Raw genomic sequence first — 23,676 nt, 5'->3', positions numbered from 1 at the left:
GTCGCTGTCTCTTGATGCTTGTAGGACCGACGGTCCCGTGGGAAATTACGCCGGATGCAAAGGTGACGGCGGACACGTTCCTTCACTTAATGTCCGGTGTTCTGCTACAAGGACAGGTTGCAGACGAGTGAAGGGGGCTGAGGGGGCTGGCAGCTCGAGTCGGTGGTTTGATTATCGGGCGGTTGCGATTTGATTGCGAGACGCACAGCCACAAGCACGAGTCACCATTTGCACTGCCACGGCCACCCTCGCTGCCGCCTACACAGTTAGCTCGCAAGCTGTTTCGTGTCATCCGCAAACATTGTCGAGCACGACCCTGAGTCTTTATTTCCCATGCTGTGTTCTCTATTGTACGTGTAGGTGGGGGTTTAATATTCGGCAGCGGCATGAGTGGAAACAAAGGCTTGCGCAAGCCGACCTGGCCTATTCGTATCCCGCCATAACATCGACATAGAGATCCTCCAACCCTCGCATCTTCGTCTTGTCTATCGCCGGATCATTCAACATCTTCAGGAACGGGTCGGTCTGCCCCACGGTATCGGGGTCGGTCTGCGATATCCGCCGCACATTGGCCTGAGACCTGGGGTCTACCAGTTCCAGGAAGACCTTTCGTCGCAACTCGGAGTACCTGTCCAGCAGCTTGTCCGACTTGCCTTGGTTGATGACTGCTACTAGAACATCACCCAACGCGCCAGCATCCAAAATGCCTCCAGTGAGACCCATGCCCCCAAATGGATTGCACAGATGCGCAGCGTCGCCAGCAAGCAGGACGGAGCCCTTCCGGAAAGTGGTTGCACATCTCTGGTTGATCTTGTAGGGTGACGCATTCTTCAAGTCGTATTTGAGCGGTCTCTCACCAGGAAAAATCGCTTCGAACTTCATGGGCTGTCGATCCAAGAGCTCTTGGTGTGTCAAGCCAGGGAGCTCGCCGTAGGAGCACCTCCACAAGCCTGGCTCGCTCAACTTTGCAATGAGACACCAGTGGTCTTTGTCAACGATAAAGTTACCGCCCTGAAACCCATACTTCTCGAATGGATAGACGACGTTGCAGGCAACCAGGTTGAAATCCCACGTGAACCCTTCGAAAGGAATGTCGAGCAGACGACGGACGCTGCTTCGACCTCCGTCCGCGCCGACAAGATACCTGGAATGGAGCTGTTTGACGCCCTCGGGGGTCTCCACCGTAACATCCACTCCTGTGTCCGAGTTCTGGATCTCAGTCACTTTGTGGTTGAACAACACCTGACTACCCTCGCATCGCTTGTAGTGCGTGAAAATGACCTCTGCAAGCTCATGTTGTCCCAGAACCAGAACTTCATACTCGCCGGGGTCCGGCCTACGGTCGATCTCTGCGATGATCTCACCATTGAGCTTCCTCCAGCAGACATCCGAGCCTGTGCCTCCTCTTTTCCGGCAGTCTTCTAGCACGCCAGCCCGGTCGAGCTCTCGAACAGAGACGGCGTGGTAGACGGCTGCTCGAGGCGACTGTTCAACATAGGGGAGCATTTCGAGGACGGTTGTTGGGATGCCAGCTTTAGCCAGACGAAGAGCGACTAGTAATCCGACAGGGCCTGCGCCAACCTGTGTGAGGTCAGCACAAGAATCGAGGCTTCGACAGGACGGTTACTTGCCACAATAACGTTGTCCCTCTGTTGTCCAGGGGGCTTCTCACCACCGTCGCCATTGAGAAGGGTGCCATTCGCGCCGGTGGCAAGGCCATTTCCATTCACGACAGTCCCTTCTGGTTCGCCCATCGTCGCGACGCAGCAGGCTGGTTCAGTAATCACCAGGCACGAAAGATGACACTGGGATAATCAGCAGCGCAACCACCATGTTCCCCTGGAATCCACGTCGCCCTCATATACATTACATCCATGTCGCAATGCCGCACCCACCATGGTAGAGCAGCTTCTCCATGCAAGTGGAGTTGCGGGGCACAAGTCATCTAGAAAGTCGGAGCGGCAGAGCTCCCCAACCGAACTTGTGTGGGGTACATTTAGCAGACGGGCCACGACAGGCTCAGCGCGCCCAGCACAATTGGAGCAGTCGCATGATCGCATGGTGAGGCTCGTGATAGCATATTGGTAGATTTGAAACCTCAATTGCTCCTCAACACGCGATTCCGCGGCCCGAGATGGACGTTCGCGATACTGCTGGTATCGATGGTGCTGTTTCCACGTGGTCGAGTGGCGGTTGACTTTGATATGACATCCGAGGCAATTGTCTTGTTTGTCGTCTCTCCCGAACTTTTGGCCGATGGAGAGACTGCTTGCCTTGGCTCCATGCTCGCAATTGACCGCGGCTGCGTTCTTGGCTGCTTTCGCACCACATCCCCGACGATAATGCCTAGTATCCAGCAGTTGATCCCAAAGAAGAGCAGGCTTGCTCCAAACAACCCCGGAACAAAAGTACTCCTCCCCAGGAATTCCAGTTGATATCCCTGTTGCAGCCAGAGACCTTGGCCCAAAACCCACAGCGCTAGTGCCGCTATACCTAGCCACCGCTGGCGGAGGAGGGATGAGTCCGGCAAGTAAAGGGGCAGAAAAATCAAGTACCATAAGAAGTACTGTGACGTGCAAACTTTGTTGAACGTGACGAATGCCAATGTCTGGGCCAGCATGGTTGTTGGTAAGTCTCGTTTCGCCAGGGCAAGAGGGATGAGGACTGTAGAGAGGAGGAGTTGCGGGATGAACGCTAGGGACTCGAACGATACGGATCGTGTTGGCTCAACACCGGACGCGCTCCTAGGCTGGGCTGAAGCCAAGTACAAGAGCGTATTGTAAGGGGAGAAGTTATGTCGATGGTCGATTCGTGTCAAATGGTGGAGGAAGGTATGTTGAAGGAAAGGACCGCAATAGATGTTGTACATCAAGAGGTTGAGTGCTGTGAATGTGAGTGCCGACGTGACAACCAGGATGATGCGGTTGAGATTGATGAACTGCAATGCGCGCTGCGAGATCGGCTTCGGGAATTCCCCTGAAGGTGCAGGAGTATTGAGGGCCCATAACATGCTTGCACCGTAAATGAAGGGGTATATCTTGAAGTGAACGCACAGTCCGAGCAAGAGTCCCGACAATGCAACCTTTTCTGTCTCAAATGCCCAAAGGAGTGCCATGACCAATACACATAGAAGGCCTTCGCTGCTCCCACGGGTGCTAATGTTCGCGACCATTGGGTTCAACAGCCACACGCTGGCATATTTCAACGCTCTCTCTTCCCGCAGCCTCTTCCTCTTAAGTAGCCTGAGAATCAGCCCTCCGGCAATCAGATCACACAGAGCGAACAACACCTTGCCAAAGTGGAACCACAGCCCTCCCCAGCTGGTGGGCAACAAGATCCACGCCAGCAACGGAGTGTATCTGTAGGTAGCACGGTCGTAGGGAGAAGAGTGCCTTGAAACGGCTCGAGCGGCGTCTGTGAAGACATAATAGTCGATGTCCGTGTATTTCAAGGCCGAGACCGAGTCTTGATAGATTCCGTAGACGAGGAGGATGGTGCGTAAGAGGAGCGCTGCGACGAAGACTGAGGTGCGTGACGAGAGGAGTTGTGCAACGAGTGACCCCATGGCGTTGGCGGCAGCTGCATCTCCTCTGCTTTGCAATGTGCCCAAGCAACTTTCTCTTTCTCCCACACACAGATACCTCCTACAGCAGCTCTGGTGCACCGCCGTCACTCCGGAATGTGATGTTTAGAAGTTGACGGGCGTGACGGACACGAGCCGCACCACCCTTAACACCCGCGATTTAAGCTCTCAGGGGCGGCTGCATTAGTGGCCGATGCTGGCAGAGGCGCCAGAGCTGGGAACATCTTTTACGTCAGCTTCACCAGCCTTGCTCCAGCCGCAACCAGTAACGACAGAGGGCCATGTAGTCAATGAGACGGGGAGTTGTTAAGTTATATTCTGGCTTAGGGACTGTCGTCCAGAGACCAACTTGAGAAACAATTCGCGCCTGTCACCTTGACTGAGGAATCAGCAATCCGTTCTCCGAGCAGCGTGGGAATTGGATCAACTTCACCGTAATATTTCGACCTTGTCTTCCCTTTTTGTTCTCATCACTTGTCTGTTACTGTGCAAGGTTTGTCTCTGCATCTGTGTCACCACGCTCGAGACCTCAGAATTCATCATGGCAGGCGTGAAAAGGAAACCAGAAGATATGGCAACCGATCCGGCCACATCGCCTGAGACAAAGTCCCCATTTCTTCCAATTTTCGAAACCTTCCGGGCAGAGCTGGACGAGCACCATGACCGTAGAGAGAATATCACCAAAGCGTCCAGAGATGTGACTGCTCAGAGTAAGAAGATGTAAGTCGGCGCTCTTGGTCGACCGATGTGACCACCACTGAAATCATGTGCGCAGCATCTTCGCCTTACAAAGGTAAGACGCTGTCACAAACAAACGGCCAGCAAGCAACCTGGCTCATGCGAGGAGTACAGAGTCCGTGAGCTGGGCAAGCCTATCCACCCTTCAATTTCGAAGACAATTACTCCCATGTACACTACCATCCGCAACCTATTAGAAGGTGTCGTCCCAGATTTACAGAGCATCAACACGTACCGATACCGAGACAGGATTACAGGAGGCATCCAGGAGTACATCGAAGCGGTGACATTCCAGTACTACCTAGAGACCCAGCGGATCATGAGCTTCGATGAGGCAGCGGCTCAACTCCCCGAAGGTATCATGCTCACCTACGAGGATTACGCGCTGGGCCTGTTTGATATGACTGGCGAGCTAATGCGGTTTGCCATCACATATATGGCCACGAACGGGAAATTACCGACACATTCAGGAGAAGACAAGTCGTCCAAATCTTCGATCTTGACTGATATGCAAGATCTCCGAGCCGCCTTCGAAGGGGTCAATCCCGGGAAAGTCTACCCTTTGACAAAGGAATTCGAGTCCAAACTCAAGACCACAAGGCAGTCGGTGGAGAAGGTCGAGAACGGCGTCTACCAGATGATCGTCCGGGGCAAGGAGAGGCCTAAAGGTTGGAGGCCGGACACCGACACCAGAGGTGGGGGCGAGACTGAGGCAGTGGAGAGCTATTGAAATAGGACAACGCTCAACGAGGAGACAGTTTGGCTTTTAGTCAAATGCTGGGCTACTGCATGAGCTACTGAAGCATTTGTATATCTGGGATCTTGCACTGGGAGGTAGCCACGACCCTGTCAACCTAGATCAACCCCATAAGGAGGGAACCGTTTCGACAGCACTCGGTTTCTTTCATGCCCTTGTCGGATCCTCTTCTGTCTCCAGAATGCCCTCTTTGATCAAGTCCTCCGGCTTCGGCCGATGCTGGATCTTCTGGTCCAGGCTGTCGGCTCGCATCTGCTTTTGCAATGCTTTCTGGCTAGCCTGTAGGGCAGGCGCGGCGTTGGAGTCGGGCAGGATGTTTCCTATCGACTTGTCAGACGTGCGGTCTCTATCCAGGGCGAGTCAAAACTAACGCTCAACCAACTCATCTCGCTCCGGACGCTTCTCCAGGTGCTTTCTGAGGCTGTCCGACTGTTGCTGGCGCTCGAGCTCGTGTTGCTTGGCTTGTAAGGACCTGCGTCCAAAATCAGTACCTGAAATCACCTTTCGAGACCGCGCAGCAGACTTACGGTGCAGCATTCGAATCGTAGAGGATATTGCGGTTCTTCAGGTCCTGGACGTCAGGGCGATGCTGCAGGTGTTTCTCGAGCGAGTTGCGGCGTTCAATGGGTGAGATTGGGGTTTCGTCGACCTTGAGATCGGGCTTGTTCTCTTCGATCGAGTTGGACATGTTGTAGTCGATATGCCTCTGCTGGATGGGCTCTTGAACTTGGGCTTAGGAAACAGAAAGACGAAAAGGAGCTTGGGGTTGCAATGGCTTTATCTGCTTGGTTGGCCCCTGGTAAAGCCGGTTGCCAATGACAATAAACAAGCTGGCGACCTCTAGAATGGCCCTGCTGATCCGATGTGCCAATGAGTCCAGGCTGCCCCGCACTTGGCCAGGACCCTGCCAGGCTAGGACCCCTCCAGGTGTCCCACCATCAGCGCCCGCTAAGCAAGCTCCTGGCCCCCAAGGTGTGCGGGAGCAACCTTCTAGGCACCATGCCGCTAATCCACTAGCTCTCCTCGCCTGCAGCTCCTCCAGGCGTCAAACGTCAGAGCGTGTCGCGCGTCGCAATAATTTGTTCCTGCGCAGCCTGCAGTTTGCCGCCTGCTCCAACGCTCATCTCAGCCTCTACAAAAAACACCTTCCTCTTCTTTCTATCTCCTACTCTACGATGCAGCCGAGATGTGGATCCTCGACAGCAATGCGGACTTCATGCAGGGCAAGCGCATGTGGCTCAAGCCTGGCCAGCGCTACCTCTTCGGTCGGGTGAAGAAAGACGGTGTCATGCTCGCCATCGATCACAAGACGGTATCCAGACAGCATTTCACCATCACTGTCGATCCGGTGAAAGAAGGCGATGTGGGAAATATCCTTGCTCGGACGAAGGTACGAGTCGAAGATCATTCGAAGACCGGCACCTTCGTCAATGGCGAGCCTCTCAAAAAGAAGGATCCAAAGAACGAGGCGGAACTGAATCCCTCCACCGAGCTTAAGCGTGCTGAAAACTCAATTCGACCAGGAACATGCCCGTACGAGTTTACGCTTACGTGGCAGGCGTGTGTGCTCACTTTCAACCTGCTCAAGAAAGAGATCAAGGCTGGCGTGCTAAAGGACAAGCAGGCAAGAGTGCGAGACTATGATATCAAAGGTATCAGTGAATTCTCCAACCACACCACACACGTCGTTGCCGCCAAGAGGAATACTCCCAAGGGCTTGCAGGCACTGGTCAACGGCAAACACCTTGTGACCGAGGCATATCTGGATGCTCTGGATTATGCCACCACCCCTGCAACTTTGAGCCAAGATGTCAATCTATCTCCCTTGGAAATCGACTTCGACGTCAACTGGCCCGACCCAAAAGAGTACCTTCCTCCTCCTGGAAAGGAGCCCACCGCGAAACCGCCAGAGGCCTATCAACCAGATACAGCTCGAGCCAGTGTCTTTGAGCACTACACCTTTGTGTTCTGTGATCAGAATCAGTATGATAATCTGATGCCGGTCATCACAGACGGGCATGGAAAGGCGCTTTTATTCAAGGTGGTTAATGCTGAGACAACGGGTGATGACCTCCTACAATTCGTGCAATGTGTTGCTGGCCGCAAGCATGGTGAGACGCTGAATGGCTGTTCGAAGGGCGGGGTCATCTTGGTCCGTCCTTCCGTCAAGGACGACGCTCTACAGGAATGGACCAACACAATCATCAATGAGACTGTGCTGAAGATGGATCAACGGGCCATTGACCAATCTGAGTTTCTGGAGGCCATATTGTCCAATGATGCTGGAGTCTTGAAGGAGACGGTGCCATTTGAGAGCACAAATGATAGTATCATTGCGCCTGCACCGACTGCTGCTAATTCTCTTGTCTCGCCCACACCAACGTCGGCCCACACGAACGGTGTTCCCGGGTCTCAGATATCAGATATCAGTGCTGCTCCAGAAGCAGATACACGCCTGGCAACAAACGAAGGCGCTCCAGCCGCCCACCATCCGCGGACTGCGTCTCAGAATGTCTCCCAAAACAGTCATTCTGCAGAGCCCACTCCCCGACCGTTCTCAGCGCCTAAAATCTCGCAGGCCCTCAAGTTCAAGAATTTCGATGATGGATTCGACCCGGACGCAATCGATGAGCATGTCGATGATGAGGTCGTTGAGGAAGCAGAATCGGACGATCCTGAAGCACCACGGACACAGCCAGGACTCCAGACTCAGGTCTCGAACATCAAGCAAGAGCCCCTGTCCACGGCTAGGAAGAGACAACGCTCTCCGGAGTCAGCTGATCTTTTTGCTAATCAGATAGATGATCTCCTTCCAGCTGCAACCGGTCTGAAGAGACAGAAGCTAGCGGAGGCAGTCGCCAATGGTCGTCTCGACGTAGAGGTGCCCCAACCGCAAAAGTCGTCGGTCAAGAAGATCAAGAAGGAAAAGGTCCTTGACGTGCGTGAAGCCGTGAGAAAGCGTCTCGAGGAACAGGAAGCCAGAAAGGATGATTCCCATATGGGTCTGCCGGATATTGAAGATAAAGCACCTGCCAACCTGGTCCAGGTTGTTACTCTGGATCTTCCCCTCCGCGACAAGAGTAACGGGACCAAAGACCGTATGAACGGAGACCACGGCTCGGAGTGGGATCCAAAATGGAACGGACGCAAGAACTTCAAGGCGTTCCGTCGCAAGGGCGATCCGCCACAGCGGAGAGTCAATGCTAGGAAAGTTATTGTGCCGCTAGAGCCAGTTCCCATCAAGAGCGGTGGGTTGGGCGATCAATACTGGCCACGCAGCGAAGAGGAAAGGGAGGTTGGAAGGCAACGAAGACGCAAGGAGGAGGCGAGGAGTCAGCGGACGACTCAAAGTCAGACGCAACAAATGAGTGGAAACAGCGGTCGGAGATCGAAGGCCCGAGTAGTGGTTGACGATGACGACGACGATGACATGGACGCTTCTGGTGGAGAGGATGGTCAAGACAGAGTATTCACGCAAACAAGCCCAGCAACATCGCGTCTGCAGCGCGAAGCAGCGGAGATCGCAGAGCACGAAATTGATCCGACCATACCGAGACGGACTCGTGCCGCAGACCGAAATCAAGGAGCCAGCGTGAATGGTTCTGACACCAAAGGCGGCGGCGCGACCCAGAGAAGGACAGAAGTGCAGAGAGGCAAGAGGCCCGCGAGCTCGATTGTTGATACCAGCAAGCCCAAACGTCAGAAGACCTTGCGTGTCACAAATGTCCGGAACGACGACAGCGACGATGACGACGATATGAAATTCCGCTTTGGTACAAGAGCCAGAAGGGGCAGGGGAAGGGGGAGAGGAGGCGGGGCTTGAAGATCGAAGTCGATGGTCGTTCGGGAGCTGATAGAGCGCACGAGCTACGACGGCGACCTATGCACTATTCCGTACATCCGATAAATACCCATCATTTCAAGCATACAAGCTTATTTCCCAGATCTTAGCCCAACGCGAATCTTTGAATGGCCACGTGGCGTCCGCAATCGGGAAAGCCTGCTTCTTATCATGGCAGTTCATGATGGCGACAACGTGCCGTACAACGTGTGCTAACGCCATTGCCCCTTGAGGAAGGCTCCCGGGTCCCATCTGGTGCCCCCGCCAGGATCGGGTTCCCCGCCACGTTGGAGACACTTTCAATGCGGTCATTGGGCAACACGGGCTTGTATCCGATGTCGGGATCGCGACGTTGAGACGATGTTTCTTCACCTTATCTTCCCAGACCCTTCGTAGTCTACGTGACAGAGATTCCCTTCCATCTTGATGTGGAGTAGATCCATTACACGTTCTGTCGCTCCGTTCCCCGCCAGCACCACCACCACCACCACCGCGCGCCTCGCATCACTCACACACCAGCTACGCCCTCCCACGCCGAAGATCGCCAAAATGCCCCTCGTCACTTCTTCCATGGGCCCTCAAAAGCCACGCGTAATCCTCGGGTTGATGACCTTTGGCCCGCCCGGCACGGAGTCCAAAGGCGGCCGAATCACCTCTCTGGACGAATACAACAAGAATCTCGATGTCTTCCAGTCGCAAGGATACAACGAGGTGGACACGGCGCGGGCGTACATCGGCGGCGACCAAGAGGCCTTTACCCGAGAAGCCAAGTGGAAGGACAGGGGCTTGACGCTCGCGACGAAATGCTACCCGGTGAAACCCGGGGATCATGCGCCCGATAAGCTGCGAGCCAGTTTGGAGAAGAGTCTGCACGAGCTGGGCACCGAGACCGTGGATATCTTCTACCTGCACGCGCCGGACAGGTCTGTGCCGTTCAAAGAGACGCTGGAGGAGTGCGACAAGATGTTCAGGGAAGGGAAGTTCGTGCAGCTTGGCTTGTCGAACTTCGCGGCCTGGGAGGTCGCAGAGGTATGGAATATCGCCAATGAGAGGGGGTGGGTCAAGCCCTCGATCTATCAGGCCATGTATAATGCTATTACGAGGGATATTGAAAAGGAGCTGGTCCCGGCTTGTAGGAAGTGAGTGTCACAAGAACCAGAGATGCGGCATTCAATTACCGTAGCTGACATCGTGTGCTCCAGATACGGCATTGACTTGGTGGTTTACAACCCGGTAAGTCCAAGTCCAACTTGAGTCGGCGTCCAGGCTCATTGCTGACCGGTGGCGATAGCTTGCCGGCGGTGTCTTCAGCGGGAAGTATAAGTCGAAATCGGAAGTTCCGAGCGAAGGTCGCTTTGCGGACTTACACAAGGCAGGAAAGGTATGTACTGTATCAGTGGTGATGAAATCCCTGCTTTTCTAGGCATATGCTCAGTCGTGATCGATCTATGGACACCGATTGCGTCAACCCTCAGAGAGCGCTAACAACCCACAACATTGAACAACGATATCTAACACTGTCGCAGATGTACCGCGACCGGTACTTCCAAGACAACACGTTCCTCGCCCTCCAACACATCGAACCCGTGGTCCAGAAGAACGGGCTGACGCTCCTCGAGACCGCCCTGAGATGGTGCATCCACCACTCGGTGCTCAAGTTCGCCAAGGATGGCGGCAACGACGGCGTCATCATCGGCGTCAGTTCGTTGCAGCAATTGGAGAGTAATCTGGCGGATTTGGAGAAGGGGCCTCTGCCGGACGAGGTGGTCAAGGTGCTCGATGAGGCGTGGGAAGTGTACTTGAAGGGGCGAGGGCCGAGTTATTGGCGGTAGTGGGGAGATGTGCGTGCTTGCGGTTGTGTGTACATATGTGCGTGCTGGTTGGGTGCTTCGATGCAGTGGGAAAAGAAGGAAGGCAGGTAACCAGGCACGAAAATGCCATACTCGTGGTCAGAGCCATAACCCTGCCTGTCAGTGACCGGCCCCAGCGCCGCATCTCTAGCGCACTGAAACCACACCCTGCCCAACCGCTTGAATATGGCTACAAGTCGTCGAAATGTGTAACACCCTTGTCCAAACTCGACTAATCCTCTCGTCCTCTCAGTGCTCTCGGCAGCCAGCGCGACGTAGGCACATAGTAAGGTGCCGAACTGTCCCGTCCTACCACTGTACCTGCATATGCGATGTATGCACTTAGATACCCATCTCATTATCAGCGCCCCACCATCAGTCTTACGCTGTAACAGCGTGAGATAGACCACTGTGTAGGTAGTGCATAGTCTAGTAATTAGCCTTGTCTTTGTGTCTTTGCAATCACGAACCAGCTCGAACGCCAAGATCCCATACGGGTCGCCTGACGAGGCTGCGGCTGGAAAGGGTCTTGACCTATTGCACTACTGTATCTCCGGTCAGTGCATAATTAGTCGTGTAGACCTATCGTTCGGAGCATCCCCATTTCAGGCAAGATCTGCTATCACTCACAGACGGACATGTGTGCATCGTAGCGGAACAGCCGACTGAGAAGTTGAAGCTGCTCGTACGAAGAACTCTTATTGTCCAGGGCCACGATGCTTACCAAACAGACGTGATCTTCAGAAACACTATCAGCAAAGACGTCGCAGGACCGTAACGTACTAGGTGGCCAGAAGGACAAGGACCGAGATGACACAGAAAAGCCTGAATTCCACAGCCTGAGACACGTTGATGTCGTGGTACTTCGTATTATATCTGCAATAGGCCACATGAGTGCCGAAACCACAAGGCCCACCCGACAGGACCCCGTGCTCCGAGATAAAAAGACCAGGTTCGGGACGGGACGATACCTGTCTGAGCGGTGAACGAGTCAATCGATTCAAGGACTTCGAAATCGAGGCGCAAAGTGTAAAAAGGCTGCTCTGAATGCTGGGGAGGTCAGACTCCACGGTCGTCCCGGCCCTGAGAGAAAGAAAGCTGCTGAGAGATACGAGGATCGAAGACAGGTTCATGTAGGTGGGCACGGCTTGCGGCCCAGGTGGCAGACAGGTGTGCCTGTACTGGAGCGTTGGCGTCTCAGGAATTCGACCCGGACGCGAGAGGCCAGGAAGAGCTCAAGGACGCACTACAGTGTCTGGTAAACTCCGCACGAATTGCTGGTAGGTGATTTGGTATACTGTGATTGAGACTGTCACTGATGCAGTTATTGAGCACTTTCCACACGGCAAAAGGCACCTTGGAGACATCGTATTCGGTTGACGATCTCTCCCACACATACCATCTGAGCCCGAACCTGGATGAACCACTTCCACAATGGATGGACGATGACGGCGAACAGCACAGCATTGTGGGCGAAATCCACATCCGCAGTCTCTCTCGTAGAAACTACTTCAAGCATCTCCTCAGAGGAGCATGGCCGAAACCGACGCACGAGAACCACGGTGAAACGAAGGGAAGCCGAGTGGTGGCATGGAAGCCGGCCCGCGGGTTGGAGGTTGATGCGAAGCACCTTGAGAGATGTTCCCGATTCTCCTCTGAGACGCTGCATTTGTTGCTGTGTGGTGGACATTGACCCGCGGTGTGAGGAAGGCGCGAAAACCGTCGAGAGTTGTTGTTTGGTTCAAAGACGGCGCCCCTGACTGACAGACTCGGAGGAAGAGGCGCGGGCCTTCTGAATGATCCGGTCAAGGCTGTACTCAAGTTATTCAGAGCGACCTGGTGGACGACCTGTTGTTCGGACATTGAGGAGCAAGCCTGACCTAGTTCCCCTTCCCGGCTTCTGTAGCCATCAACATGTCGTAGGAGGAGTGCAAGGCCTTCAACGAGGTTGGCACAAGACCGCCGGAACGAGACTATGGCATATCGGGCTCCACCCTGTAGGCTCTCCCGCTGTAACTTGCATAGAATGGATAGGGTTCTTCGCCATCCAGAGAAGTGACCAAGTTTGTCTCACTCTGTCTGCCGCCTCATTCGGTGTGCGGGTATGTCTCCACATTGCATGACCTCCGCCTGTGTGTCGACGTCGAGTTTGTCCACTGCTGAGAGCGAGTGTGGACCCCACCAGCTGATACTCGTAGGTATAAGTCGCGGGCGGAGATTGGAAATGCGGAACTGTCGAATTGACAGCCTACTGGAGCCCGTAGCAGAGGTTCAACATTTCGCCGAGCTGAACGTCAAAGCAGTGCCTCCTTGTAAGAAATGGTGTCTGGCGTGACGCATCTGAGCATGTGTGATAGTCGATATTCCTCAGGTGGAGTGTTTTCGTGGGCAGCCGTTCATTGTCCTGTTGCATTCGCCACCTGCTCCTGTCCACCGCCTTGCTTCCACTCGAATTCTGAAATGTCAGCGACGACGCCGTTGTATGTGGCTGGTGCGGCTTACTTTGGCGGCACATCGGACACAGCCCCTTCGAGGACTCCTGCTGAATCCAGGTCAAAAGACAATGCTATGCCAGTCAGCAAGCCCTGACGACTAAGGCCACAAAGTGCGCACCATATGGAATGAGTGACCACACTTTCCCATGAGCAAGGTACAGTCATCGCCAGGAAATTTGCACGTAGGGCAAGTCCCGTCGAATTGGACACGACAGATGCCACAGACTTCATCCTCGGGCATGTCCCATCGCCATGTGGCGACGGCGTGCCACTTCTTGATCTTGACCTTCATGGTGGTTGCCTAGGTGTGCATATGTGTGTGTCGTGATGAATGGCGAGGATGTGGTGATGTTAAGGTTACAATGGTGGGTGGTACAATGTACTCTGGTATTGTTTGTGTAATGCTTCACATGCCTGTCGCGTGTCAAGCGCCGCGTCAAAAGCTCCAGGTCGGCGATCCGAAGATTGGAGACTGAGGATGGAAGGTAACTCGTATTGGTGGTCGCGGTATCCTTTGGCATCCGTATCTGCACTCCCACGCTAATGACTGGCACTAATTGCTCGCAGTTAGCGACAGTACGTCAGATGCGGAGTAGAAAGGAAAAGCTCGGGAAGCTTTGAGGAGGAACTGATACCATCCCGAAGGTTTCTTTGCTAAGCTGTTAGCCATTCTAACCGCTATCTTCATGCGGCTTCTGGTCCAGCTCCAGTAGTTTGTGACGATACAGACTGCTGAGTTGAAAACAGCGGTCCACCTCTCTTGGATCTGGTCGCAACAATGCCACGATAATCTGCCCAAATATCAGCAAGCAACATGCGCGCACCCACGCTGACGGGCTTCGTGCCTCTCTGGCGCCCCGCAGCGGTTCGCCCACTGCAATCCCATGCCCATCATACATCCTTCTTACGATGCCGCGGCTTTTCCTCATACTTCGTGAGCCCCAGGGAGCTTGACGAAGCTCTGAAGCAAAACGCTCCCACTGCCATCTCCACAGCTCCCAAGGTCATTCCCATATGTGCCGCATGGTTTATGCCCAATGATCCAGAGAAGAGGACAGGTCGACAAGCATTCCTGAAGAAGAGGATTCCGACGGCTCGATTTTTCGACATCGATGAGATCAAAGACCAGGAGTCGGAATGGCCACATATGTTACCGACATGCGATGCATTCGCCGACGCGATGTCGAAGCTGGGAGTGAGGAGAGAAGACGAAGTGGTCATCTACGACACAGAAGAGCTCGGCTTGTTCTCCGCCCCTCGAGTGGCATGGACCATGCGTGTCTTTGGCCATCCGAAAGTTCACGTGTTGAACAACTTCCGTGTCTGGGTCCAGGAAGGGTATCCCGTCGAGACAGGCCCCCCACAAGTCCCGAACATAACGAAGTATGCCGTGCCCTCTTACAACACGGACATGGTGGTGAAGTTTGCAGAAATGAAGACAATAGGCTATGATCATGGGAAAGAGGGCTCGGAAGACATCCAGATACTTGATGCCCGATCTAAGGGCAGATGGGAAGGAACCGAGCCAGAACCACGAGCAGGGATCAGAAGCGGACATATGCCTGGCTCCACGAGCGTGCCCTTCCAGGAGTTGCTGGATCCAGACACGAAGACGCTCCTGCCGGGTGAAGAGTTGAGAAAGGTTTTCGAGTCTAAGCAGCTTGACCCTCAAACACCTTTCATTACCACTTGTGGCACGGGCGTAACGGCAGCTATCATCGAGGCTGCCCTTAAGGAGGCAGACTTTGGCACAGAGCATGATCGAAGGCTCTACGATGGGAGCTGGACGTGAGTATCTCTTGACACCACCAAGCCAGACTTTCAGACTTGCTAACGTGTCGCAGGGAATGGGCCTCTAGAGTATCGCCAAGCAGTGGTTTGATTCAAGGAAAGGGCTCCGATCGAGGAAAGTCTACAGAGAGTTCACCAAAGACTTCGCGCTTATCGACAGAGTGATATTCTGGCTTGCATTCACCGCATCTTCCAGGAGCGAGGCGCCCGGCGTTTGGCTAGGAACTTGGGGTTTTGGTGGCGTTGCCGTATGTTCATGTACATCTGATCCTTGCGAGCATGAGCGATGAATCTTGCATCCCTGTCCTGGCATTGCTCATGAACACGAAATGAGTGTGAGCTGTGTTACCAGAGCGTTAGCCTGAGACCCACTGGAACGACGCTTGTTGCGTCTTGTAGAGTTGTGCTCGACCGGGATTTTCTTTCCCTGCATCACGCACGCGCGATAGATGTCGCGTCCCACCTCCGGGTGTAACATACAGTATGACTTTGTGCAGGCAATGACATTTACTCGACCGCCTTCGCCTCTCTTTCCCTTAGGCTTCTTCTTGGACTTGGTTGCGCGCTGCTGTCACTTTAACAGCTCTCCAGCTCGGCGGAGTGCTTGGTAGAGTGATATGCCCGCAGCTCTAAAAGATACTGCTAGAATTCTGAAGAGCACTCTCCGTCTCCCAAAGTCGACATTCCCGCCACGGCCGACGCCGGCCGACCTTGCCAAATACCTTCCAAGATGTACAGATGACCTCTATGGATGGCAGCGCCGCGAGCGGCCTGCTTCTGACACTTTCGTCCTCCACGATGGACCCCCCTACGCCAATGGAGATCTCCACGCCGGCCACGCACTCAACAAGATCGTCAAGGACATTATATGCAGGTCCAAGCTAAGTGAAGGCCGGAGAGTGGATTACATACCCGGATGGGACTGTCACGGGTTACCGATCGAGCTCAAAGCTCTCGAAAAGCATGGATGGGCCCGCGGGCAGGGCGTTGATCCAGTCGCAATCCGTAGCGCAGCCCGGAAGTTTGCGTACAAGGCCGTTGACAGGCAACTGGCCGACTTTCGATCCTGGGCCGTCATGGGTGATTGGAAAAACCACTGGAAGACAATGCAGAAAGACTTTGAGCTGCGCCAATTGTTGGTCTTTCAAGCAATGACAGAGCACGGGTTGATCTATCGCAAGAATAAACCAGTCTATTGGTCCCCATCCTCGGGGACTGCTTTGGCAGAAGCAGAACTAGAGTACGAGGAGGACCACGCCTCTACGGCAGCATTGGTCAAGTTCCCCTTGACCGACACTGGACTGTCTGGAAGTGATACGATTCATGCATTGATATGGACCACGACACCTTGGACTCTGCCAGCAAATCAAGCCATTGCGGTGCACACCTCTGTGCCGTATTGTCTTGTCGAGTCACTCACCCACGGCCTGCTGATCGTGGCTCATTCAAGGATCTCATACCTGCAAGAGACCCTTGGAGAAGACTTGAAGGTCATCATGGACAACATACCGGTTGAAAAGCTGTTGCAGAGCACCTACTCCGGCCTGCAGCAATTTGGGCACGAAGCCGCGAACAGACCTGTCGTCCATGCTGATTTTGTATCTGCCGAGAGTGGTACGGGCTTGGTTCATTGTGCCCCGGGTCACGGCATGGAAGACTATGAGGCTTTGCAGCCTTTGATCAGAGCCTCAGTTGTCTCCGTCAAAGCTCCGGTGGACAGTCTCGGCCGTTTTGACGAGACAGCCTCACCCGAGGATCCCGGCCTACTCGCAGGACTGGACGTGTTCAAGGAAGGGAACAAGACCGTGTTGGAGATGTTGCAGGCAAGCAAATTACTGGTTCATCAGCATGAGTACAAACACAAGTACCCGATCGATTGGCGTACCAAAGAACCAATTATCATTCGTGCCACATCCCAATGGTTTGCCGACGTCTCCAAGATCAAGACTGACACCCTCGAGTCTCTTGAGGCGGTTACGTTCCTGCCCGAGACGGGCAAGGCGCGCCTGCGAAGCTTTGTCGAGAATCGAAGTGAATGGTGCATCTCTCGGCAGCGCGCCTGGGGAGTCCCCATCCCAGCAATCTATCACAAGACTTCTGGCGAAGCAGTATTGACCTTCGACAGCATCAGGCACATCATGAAAGTCATTGATGAGCGCGGCATCGACGCATGGTGGTCTGACGCTCCTGATGACGGAAGGTGGGTTCTTCCTGGTCTGCCAGGAGATGCGTCAGATTATGTCCGCGGCAGAGACACAATGGACGTCTGGTTCGACAGTGGAACCAGTTGGAGCTTAATGCTCAAGGACGCGAAACCCCAGCCAACACCGCTCGCGGACGTCTATGTTGAGGGCACAGACCAACACAGAGGTTGGTTCCAGTCCAGCTTGCTCACTTATATCGCATACCAGAAGTCATCCCAATTAAGCCCGAATCCTGCCTTGCAGCCACAAAGGCAGGTGTATGCTCCATTCCGCGTCCTTGCGACACACGGGTTCACCTTGGACTCTCAGGGCAAGAAGATGAGCAAGTCTCTTGGCAATGTGATCGCTCCTAACCAGATCATTGCTGGTCTGGGAGTTCCCGCAAAGCAGACGAAGCATAAACGCGAGATTCATCCGCTCGGACCGGACGCCCTGCGACTCTGGGCTGCGTCAAGCGAATGGACGAAGGATGTTGTCATCAGCGAGACAGTTGTCTCGTCAGTCCACAGCATGCTCGACAAATACCGTCTGACCCTGAAGATGTTGCTCGGTATGCTAGCCGACTTCGATCCCAAACTGATTCTGCCGTATGAAAACATGTCCCGGCTGGATCAAATTGCATTGCTGCATCTACACCAGGTGTTTTCCTCTGTTCGCAAGGCCTACACGGATTTTGAGTTCCATAAAGTAAATGCTACCCTCTACCGATGGGTAACGAGCGACTTATCGGGCTTTTATTTCGAGGCTATCAAGGATGTGCTGTATTGTGACAGCATCACGAGCGATAGGCGTGTCAGTGCTCAAACGGCACTCCATCACATCTTGACGCAGTTGCAGAATATGCTTGGGCCCCTCACCCCGCTGCTGGTCGAAGAGAGCTGGGAGCACAGTGCTGATTTCTACAAGCAATTACAGCACCCGCTGAAACGAGTGTGGACTTCGGTGCCGGAAGAATGGCAAGATCCATCGCTACTCGCCTTGCTGCCTCAGCTTGTTGCCGTCAACTCGAGTGTTAAAGCGGCTCAGGAGCGAGCTCGGACTCGAAAACTCATGGGACAGTCGCTTGCATCAGATGTTGTCATCTACCTACAAAAGAATATCGACATGTCCCGTATACCTAGAGATACCTGGAAGGAGCTCCTGGTTGTATCAAACCTTGATGTCTCATCGATAGAAGGTGAAGAGGCCACGCAGCTAGCTGACATTGAAACGTCATCTGAGTCGTGGTCATACTCAAATGACATTGTCTCCCAGGACGGCCAGAGAATTGGAGTGGCTGTTGTCAAGAGCCCTTCCAGTCTCAAGTGTAGTCGATGCTGGCGGTATATTGTGGAACCACAGGAGGAGACAAGAGCTGGTGTGGAAGAGGCTTTGCTGCTTTGTGGGCGTTGCGCAGATGTAGTTGCGGAATTCCAAGGGCGAACATAGGGACTCGCAGCTTTTTGGATACCCCATGTACGAGTACCAATAGGTCGAATTCTCCATCAAATAGCACTTCACATTCGGAAGCACGGCAGGAAAACGGATATGCGAATGCAACAACCCCGAAACAGTCAAGCGGGCAACGGAGCGGCCTGTACAAGGTAATGAGATGCAAGCTTTGGCGTGGGGGGATTCAAGGACTCGATGCACGAAATCGACTTGCAGCTCGTGCCGCACGCTCGATCGCAGCGCCACAATGCTGCTTTGCCTCGATGGTCATGGGACTCCCAAGAGGTTGACAAACAACCGATCAGCGCCGGCCCGTATGCACATTGCGGGGTAGACGCCTATCTGATCGGTCAGAGCAATTGAGCGGGACGACCTGAGGAAGAAACCTTTGATCATTCGCCGGCCAATTAGCGTGCTTGTAGCCGCTGATGGTCTGATCATGGAGTGGCACAAACTGCCAGCATACACAGTATGGCTGGAGCTGATGGGACCAAGGTCCTTTAACTAAGCGTGGTCTGCAAATCGAGGCGGCAAGCATTTGGGACGAGAGCTGGGCGTCTCGGGACGTCATGGAGTCATGTTTTGTGGGTAGCTCTGTTGCCTAATACAGTAGCGTGCAGCCTGAGCCGGAGTCACGAGTTTCAAGTTTCGAAGACACCATTGAAGAAAGAGTCAGGCGATTTGTTGCTGACATGGATCTCATTGCTGACGGACGTGACGGCTTATTCACATAGCCCGTAGCAAGGCTTACCACAAACGAAAGTTTCTCTGTTGAGCAATAGCATAGTGTATATCTCTTCTCGTGCCTCAACTTCTCCTCATCGTTGGATGAAGCAGCTGTGAGGCCTGGCCGCTTGTGCATATCTGGCGGCGGCTGAAGCCGGTGCTAAAACTCGAGAGCAAGTGGCTATCGTGGGAGCTGGCTTCAGTGATTGGCTTTCCCAGCCCTGGGGCCAGGCAAAGAGTGGCGCTGTCACCCCGGTTCATTCGTGCTTGCCCCGCAACCTGTACAAAATACGAGTTTTCTGTACATCTCGTTGACAGTTCGGACCAAGCGCAGGCATCGTAGTGAGAAGCTAAGAAACCTCTGGAAAGCTCGGAATCCACTCACATCAACAAGGGTGCTGAGCCATCTGATCACACGGCAACTACGGAAGTATTTTGTTGTTGCACGTTCTGAGAGCAAAGTGACGGACCAATCATACATGTGCCTGCTCCACGGTGAGTTGGAGTACCTTGTCGTCATCACAGCTTCCTTCTCTTGCTTTCGACCAACGACAAGCTCTTTCCCAGCTCCTCACTTGTACCACTTGCTTCTGCTTCGACTGCTGCCTTGAAACTTCTTTCCGTCTCATATTCCTCTCGTGTTCTTAACGACCGCTGCATTCTCCTGCTTCTTACCACAGGAACTCTAGCACAGCATATCACACCTCTCTTGGTCCAGCATTTGTTCTCTCAGACCTTTCAGCAGCTGTCAACATGATTGTCAGCCCAGAAATGATTCCATCAGCTTCAGCGCTTCCGACAGCTTCCACTTCGGTGGCTCCTATCCCTACGATCGTCCCCACCCCTCCTCATATTGTCGCAGCTGGAGATGTTGGCAATAGGACGTTGTGGTATGCTCACTATGCTTCTACTAAAGGTGTCCGTTGTTGACACGGTAATAGGGTGGTGGTCGTGATCATGGCCATTTCCTCGCTCGCCTTCTATGGCATGGCCTTCCGCGTCCCAGTGGTAAGTCATGGCACACAGCCTACTTTCAGACGCAGCTAACAGTTGTAGCAAAAACGTCTCTTCCACATCATAACCGCCTTCATCACCACCTTCGCCTTCCTGTCCTACTTCGCAATGGCTACTGGTGACGGCATCAGCTTTGCCAGCTACACCAAAACCGAGCATCACAAGAAAGTTCCAAGCATTGATATTGATGTCAAACGCGAGATCTACTGGGCAAGATATGTTGACTGGAGCATCACGACCCCTCTCTTGCTTCTCGATCTTTCTCTGCTCGCCGGTCTCAGCGGTGCCAACATCCTTGTTGCCATTGTCGCCGATGTCATCATGGTATTGACTGGTCTTTTCGCCGCCTTCGGTCAGGGCAAGGACAGCCAGAAGTGGGGTTGGTACGCTTGGGGCTGCATTGCCTATCTCGTGATCGTTTATCAACTTGCTATCGGCGGCCGAGAGACTGTTGCTCGAAAGGACAGCAAGACCAAGGCCTTCTACGCCTCCATCGCTGGGTTCACCTTGATTCTATGGACCATCTACCCAATGTGAGTACACTGGCGATCTGCAACTGCACGTCACTGACAAAGGATAGTATCTGGGGTCTCTCTGAGGGTGGCCACATCATCAATGTCGATTCCGAGATCATTGCCTATGCCGTCCTCGATATCCTCGCCAAACCAGTCAGTTAAGTCCATCCTTTGTTCTAACATCTGCTGACCGGTTGACAGGTTTTCGGTTTCTGGCTCTTGTTCACCCACGACAGCATGGCAAGCACGTATGTTGAGCCCGTGTCCTGAAGCTGCTGTGTCACTGACGAATTCCACAGCTCGCCTTCGCTTGAGGGCTTCTGGGCTCATGGCTTTGGCGAACAAGGCACTCTCCGAGTTGGTGATGACGGCGAAGCCTAAAGGCGCTTGCTGACAGAATCAGGTTGGTGACGAAGACTAAACGCACACTACAGCAAGACCGTTGTGCGACCCGCCTCTTTCCCAAATTGGCAAATGAATATGGACGACTCGACAGGAACGCGCGAGATCGAAGACGAAGTATGAAGACGAATGGAGTGGCAATGATTATCGCTGCATTGATGTGACGGTGCACAATAAACTACCGGAATGGAACCCCACGAATAACCTTCTTATGGCTGCTTCGTATCGCTAGGCGGCATTTTATCGGCTTACACAGCCCGCTGGACTGATTGTACAATAGAAGCTCTCATTTTGTGGCATGGCATGACGATACACCTAGGCTGCATGAGACACACGACAACACACTTGCACTCTAAAGTGTTTGTTGTCCACTGAATGACGACTGAGTTGTACGTGACAGTTTCACAGAGTAGCAAACCTGCCATGTTGATCGTTCGTTTGCCACGTCCTGATCTCAGCCTCACTTTTCTGTCTTCGCCTGATGCTGACATTTCGAGTCCTTATTAATGGCTTCTTCCAGGTCAATATGAAGACTAAGGAAGGCACGACCTGATCCTCCGGTCTTCAAATATCCTTTACTGAAGTTTGGATCAACGTTTCTCGGTCTATACAAACCACTTCACTCATCTATTCTCAGTGATTCCATCTTCAAACAATCCTGTACTTGGCACTCTTGTTGTGAGAAAAGACCTTGCTCTTTCAGATTGAAAGCAGCAGCCACGATGCTCATCGTCATACTTCTCTTCTCATTGCTAGGAATCTTCCCCTGGAGGATGCCGGTGGCCATCAAAGCTGAAGCTTTGGCAACTCCGGTTCTCAGGTATGCCACATTCGCCAAAGACTAACAGTCCGGCTTTTTGGCACATGTTTGGCTGACCTCAACAGTACGCCCACGAGTACCTCGTCAGTGATAGCAATCCCAGGCTGCACAACTACAGCATACACTGCACCAGTCATCCAGGCGGGACCAACGAGCATCTACTACTCTCTCACCACATACACGTCTTCGATTTATGACTGTCATGGCTGTGCAGACATCATCGTCTTGCCGTACGGCCACGTCTTCGTGGTAGGTTGTCAACACAAGACCTCACTTCCCCTTTGTTCAAGGTGCAGCCGAGTTTGTCAGAGTCTTATTGACATAGCTTTCTAGGAAGCTGTTTTCACTACAAAGGTAACTGCGTCGACTCCCACCACTGTGACAAGTGCACGATGCAGCATTTCCAATGCCTGAGTGTTTCCGGCCGGGCTGAATCACTGCAAAGCATAGGGCGACAGACAGGATGAGCGGCGGCGAAGAAAGGTGGCGAAGTAGCGGGGGCTGCTCTCCCTTTATTCGCATCGTTTGGCTCAAGATCCGCGACGGTTGGGAGACGAAATCTAGTATTGTCAGGGAGAAAGGCAGAAGAGGAGGTACATCGGCAAAAGCTGACGGCGTATCTATGAGCCAGTTGTGCTCTTATGCTCATCAGTGCTTGAAAGTGTTGATTGTTCTCCCACAGCAGTTGCCATAGCATGAATAGCAGTGCAGTTACTCATTGATCGGCTAGCCCACAGCAGCCAGACCCAGATCCGAACTGAACGTCGCTCCTTTTCCTCATGTTACTCGTGCCAGAACCAACCATTGCAGAAGCCGAGCATCAGTGTCCCAGGCAAGCTGTTCTGACGGAACGACGCTGACCATACTCCGTACCTGACTAGTTATTCGATTGTCCTTTGCGTCGGGAAGAGGGGCGTAATGATGGTCACAACCGAAGCTTTTCCAGCTCGCGGCTGGAGAAATATGCATAGTATGCCTAACAGCTCAACCTAAACTCTGACCTTAACGTAAATGGGGTTTGTTGTGTCATGAAGGATGAAGAAGGCTTGCTTGATCGGGAAGGAGGACACCCCGCATCAAGTAAGGTAGCCATAGACGTGTGGAACGGAGTAACTAGGTACCTAGTGATGAGGATACGATTTGAGTCTGGCTGAAATACTGAAAAGCGAGTGGAGTACATATCCTGAGGCAGGAGGACGAGCTGCAGGTACCAGTTTCGCTGTACACATACATACGCTCGCCTTGATCCTTTTCGTCGCGAAGAGATTAATATAGCATTCAGCTGTAGTCTTTCATGGTGGCATAATGCTCGTCCTCGAATGAGTGGTGATTTGTTGCAGTCGGCGACGGCGGGACTTTAATCCGCGGTTCCCTCATGTCCCTCCAAGTGCAGACCGTCACTCCGCAATTTGCCTGTCTCCGAATCCGAATATTGTGTCAAACATCAAACATCTGCATCGTTTTGCCCTCTGGTTCTCGGTCAGTCAAGGACTCGCTCTTGTCTACCTC

General features: G+C 53.4%; 10 protein-coding genes across 10 annotated transcripts; 6 read left to right on the top strand and 4 right to left on the bottom strand.

The window, feature by feature from the left end:
• Positions 1-423: 423 nt before the first annotated feature.
• On the bottom strand, positions 424-1,754 carry A1O7_01299 (uncharacterized protein; the record flags this gene model as incomplete). Its single annotated transcript, XM_007755337.1, has 2 exons — positions 424-1,581; positions 1,635-1,754. 2 exons carry the CDS (start codon positions 1,752-1,754, stop codon positions 424-426), a joined length of 1,278 nt encoding a protein of 425 aa, XP_007753527.1.
• A 344-nt stretch (positions 1,755-2,098) lies between these two features.
• A1O7_01298 (phosphatidylinositol glycan, class M) lies at positions 2,099-3,565 on the bottom strand (the record flags this gene model as incomplete). Its single annotated transcript, XM_007755336.1, has 1 exon — positions 2,099-3,565. The coding sequence occupies one exon, from the start codon at positions 3,563-3,565 to the stop codon at positions 2,099-2,101; it is 1,467 nt and encodes a 488-aa protein (XP_007753526.1).
• Positions 3,566-4,124: 559 nt separating this feature from the next.
• A1O7_01297 (uncharacterized protein) lies at positions 4,125-5,051 on the top strand (the record flags this gene model as incomplete). Its single annotated transcript, XM_007755335.1, has 3 exons — positions 4,125-4,303; positions 4,359-4,376; positions 4,436-5,051. The coding sequence occupies 3 exons, from the start codon at positions 4,125-4,127 to the stop codon at positions 5,049-5,051; spliced, it is 813 nt and encodes a 270-aa protein (XP_007753525.1).
• Positions 5,052-5,225: 174 nt separating this feature from the next.
• On the bottom strand, positions 5,226-5,766 carry A1O7_01296 (uncharacterized protein; the record flags this gene model as incomplete). The annotated part of the gene is made up of 3 exons (XM_007755334.1): positions 5,226-5,398; positions 5,450-5,550; positions 5,606-5,766. The coding sequence occupies 3 exons, from the start codon at positions 5,764-5,766 to the stop codon at positions 5,226-5,228; spliced, it is 435 nt and encodes a 144-aa protein (XP_007753524.1).
• Positions 5,767-6,264: 498 nt separating this feature from the next.
• A1O7_01295 (uncharacterized protein) lies at positions 6,265-8,901 on the top strand (the record flags this gene model as incomplete). Its single annotated transcript, XM_007755333.1, has 1 exon — positions 6,265-8,901. The coding sequence occupies one exon, from the start codon at positions 6,265-6,267 to the stop codon at positions 8,899-8,901; it is 2,637 nt and encodes an 878-aa protein (XP_007753523.1).
• Positions 8,902-9,468: 567 nt separating this feature from the next.
• On the top strand, positions 9,469-10,751 carry A1O7_01294 (oxidoreductase; the record flags this gene model as incomplete). The annotated part of the gene is made up of 4 exons (XM_007755332.1): positions 9,469-10,058; positions 10,122-10,152; positions 10,211-10,300; positions 10,446-10,751. The coding sequence occupies 4 exons, from the start codon at positions 9,469-9,471 to the stop codon at positions 10,749-10,751; spliced, it is 1,017 nt and encodes a 338-aa protein (XP_007753522.1).
• A 2,479-nt stretch (positions 10,752-13,230) lies between these two features.
• On the bottom strand, positions 13,231-13,556 carry A1O7_01293 (anaphase-promoting complex subunit 11; the record flags this gene model as incomplete). Its single annotated transcript, XM_007755331.1, has 2 exons — positions 13,231-13,335; positions 13,383-13,556. Coding segments are annotated over 2 exons (279 nt in total), but the record flags the coding sequence as incomplete, so codon positions are not given.
• Positions 13,557-14,078: 522 nt separating this feature from the next.
• A1O7_01292 (uncharacterized protein) lies at positions 14,079-15,056 on the top strand (the record flags this gene model as incomplete). The annotated part of the gene is made up of 1 exon (XM_007755330.1): positions 14,079-15,056. One exon carries the CDS (start codon positions 14,079-14,081, stop codon positions 15,054-15,056), a length of 978 nt encoding a protein of 325 aa, XP_007753520.1.
• A 616-nt stretch (positions 15,057-15,672) lies between these two features.
• Positions 15,673-18,687, top strand: A1O7_01291 (isoleucyl-tRNA synthetase; the record flags this gene model as incomplete). The annotated part of the gene is made up of 1 exon (XM_007755329.1): positions 15,673-18,687. One exon carries the CDS (start codon positions 15,673-15,675, stop codon positions 18,685-18,687), a length of 3,015 nt encoding a protein of 1,004 aa, XP_007753519.1.
• Positions 18,688-20,169: 1,482 nt separating this feature from the next.
• A1O7_01290 (uncharacterized protein) lies at positions 20,170-21,326 on the top strand (the record flags this gene model as incomplete). Its single annotated transcript, XM_007755328.1, has 6 exons — positions 20,170-20,306; positions 20,358-20,424; positions 20,473-20,963; positions 21,011-21,098; positions 21,147-21,193; positions 21,245-21,326. The coding sequence occupies 6 exons, from the start codon at positions 20,170-20,172 to the stop codon at positions 21,324-21,326; spliced, it is 912 nt and encodes a 303-aa protein (XP_007753518.1).
• Positions 21,327-23,676: the final 2,350 nt, after the last annotated feature.

Source organism: Cladophialophora yegresii, assembly GCF_000585515.1.
Source record: "Cladophialophora yegresii CBS 114405 chromosome Unknown aczIN-supercont1.1, whole genome shotgun sequence".
Taxonomy (NCBI): Eukaryota; Fungi; Ascomycota; class Eurotiomycetes; order Chaetothyriales; family Herpotrichiellaceae; genus Cladophialophora; species Cladophialophora yegresii.
The sequence above is the reverse complement of the archived record's forward strand: the minus strand, read 5'-3'. Positions and strand labels throughout refer to the sequence as shown.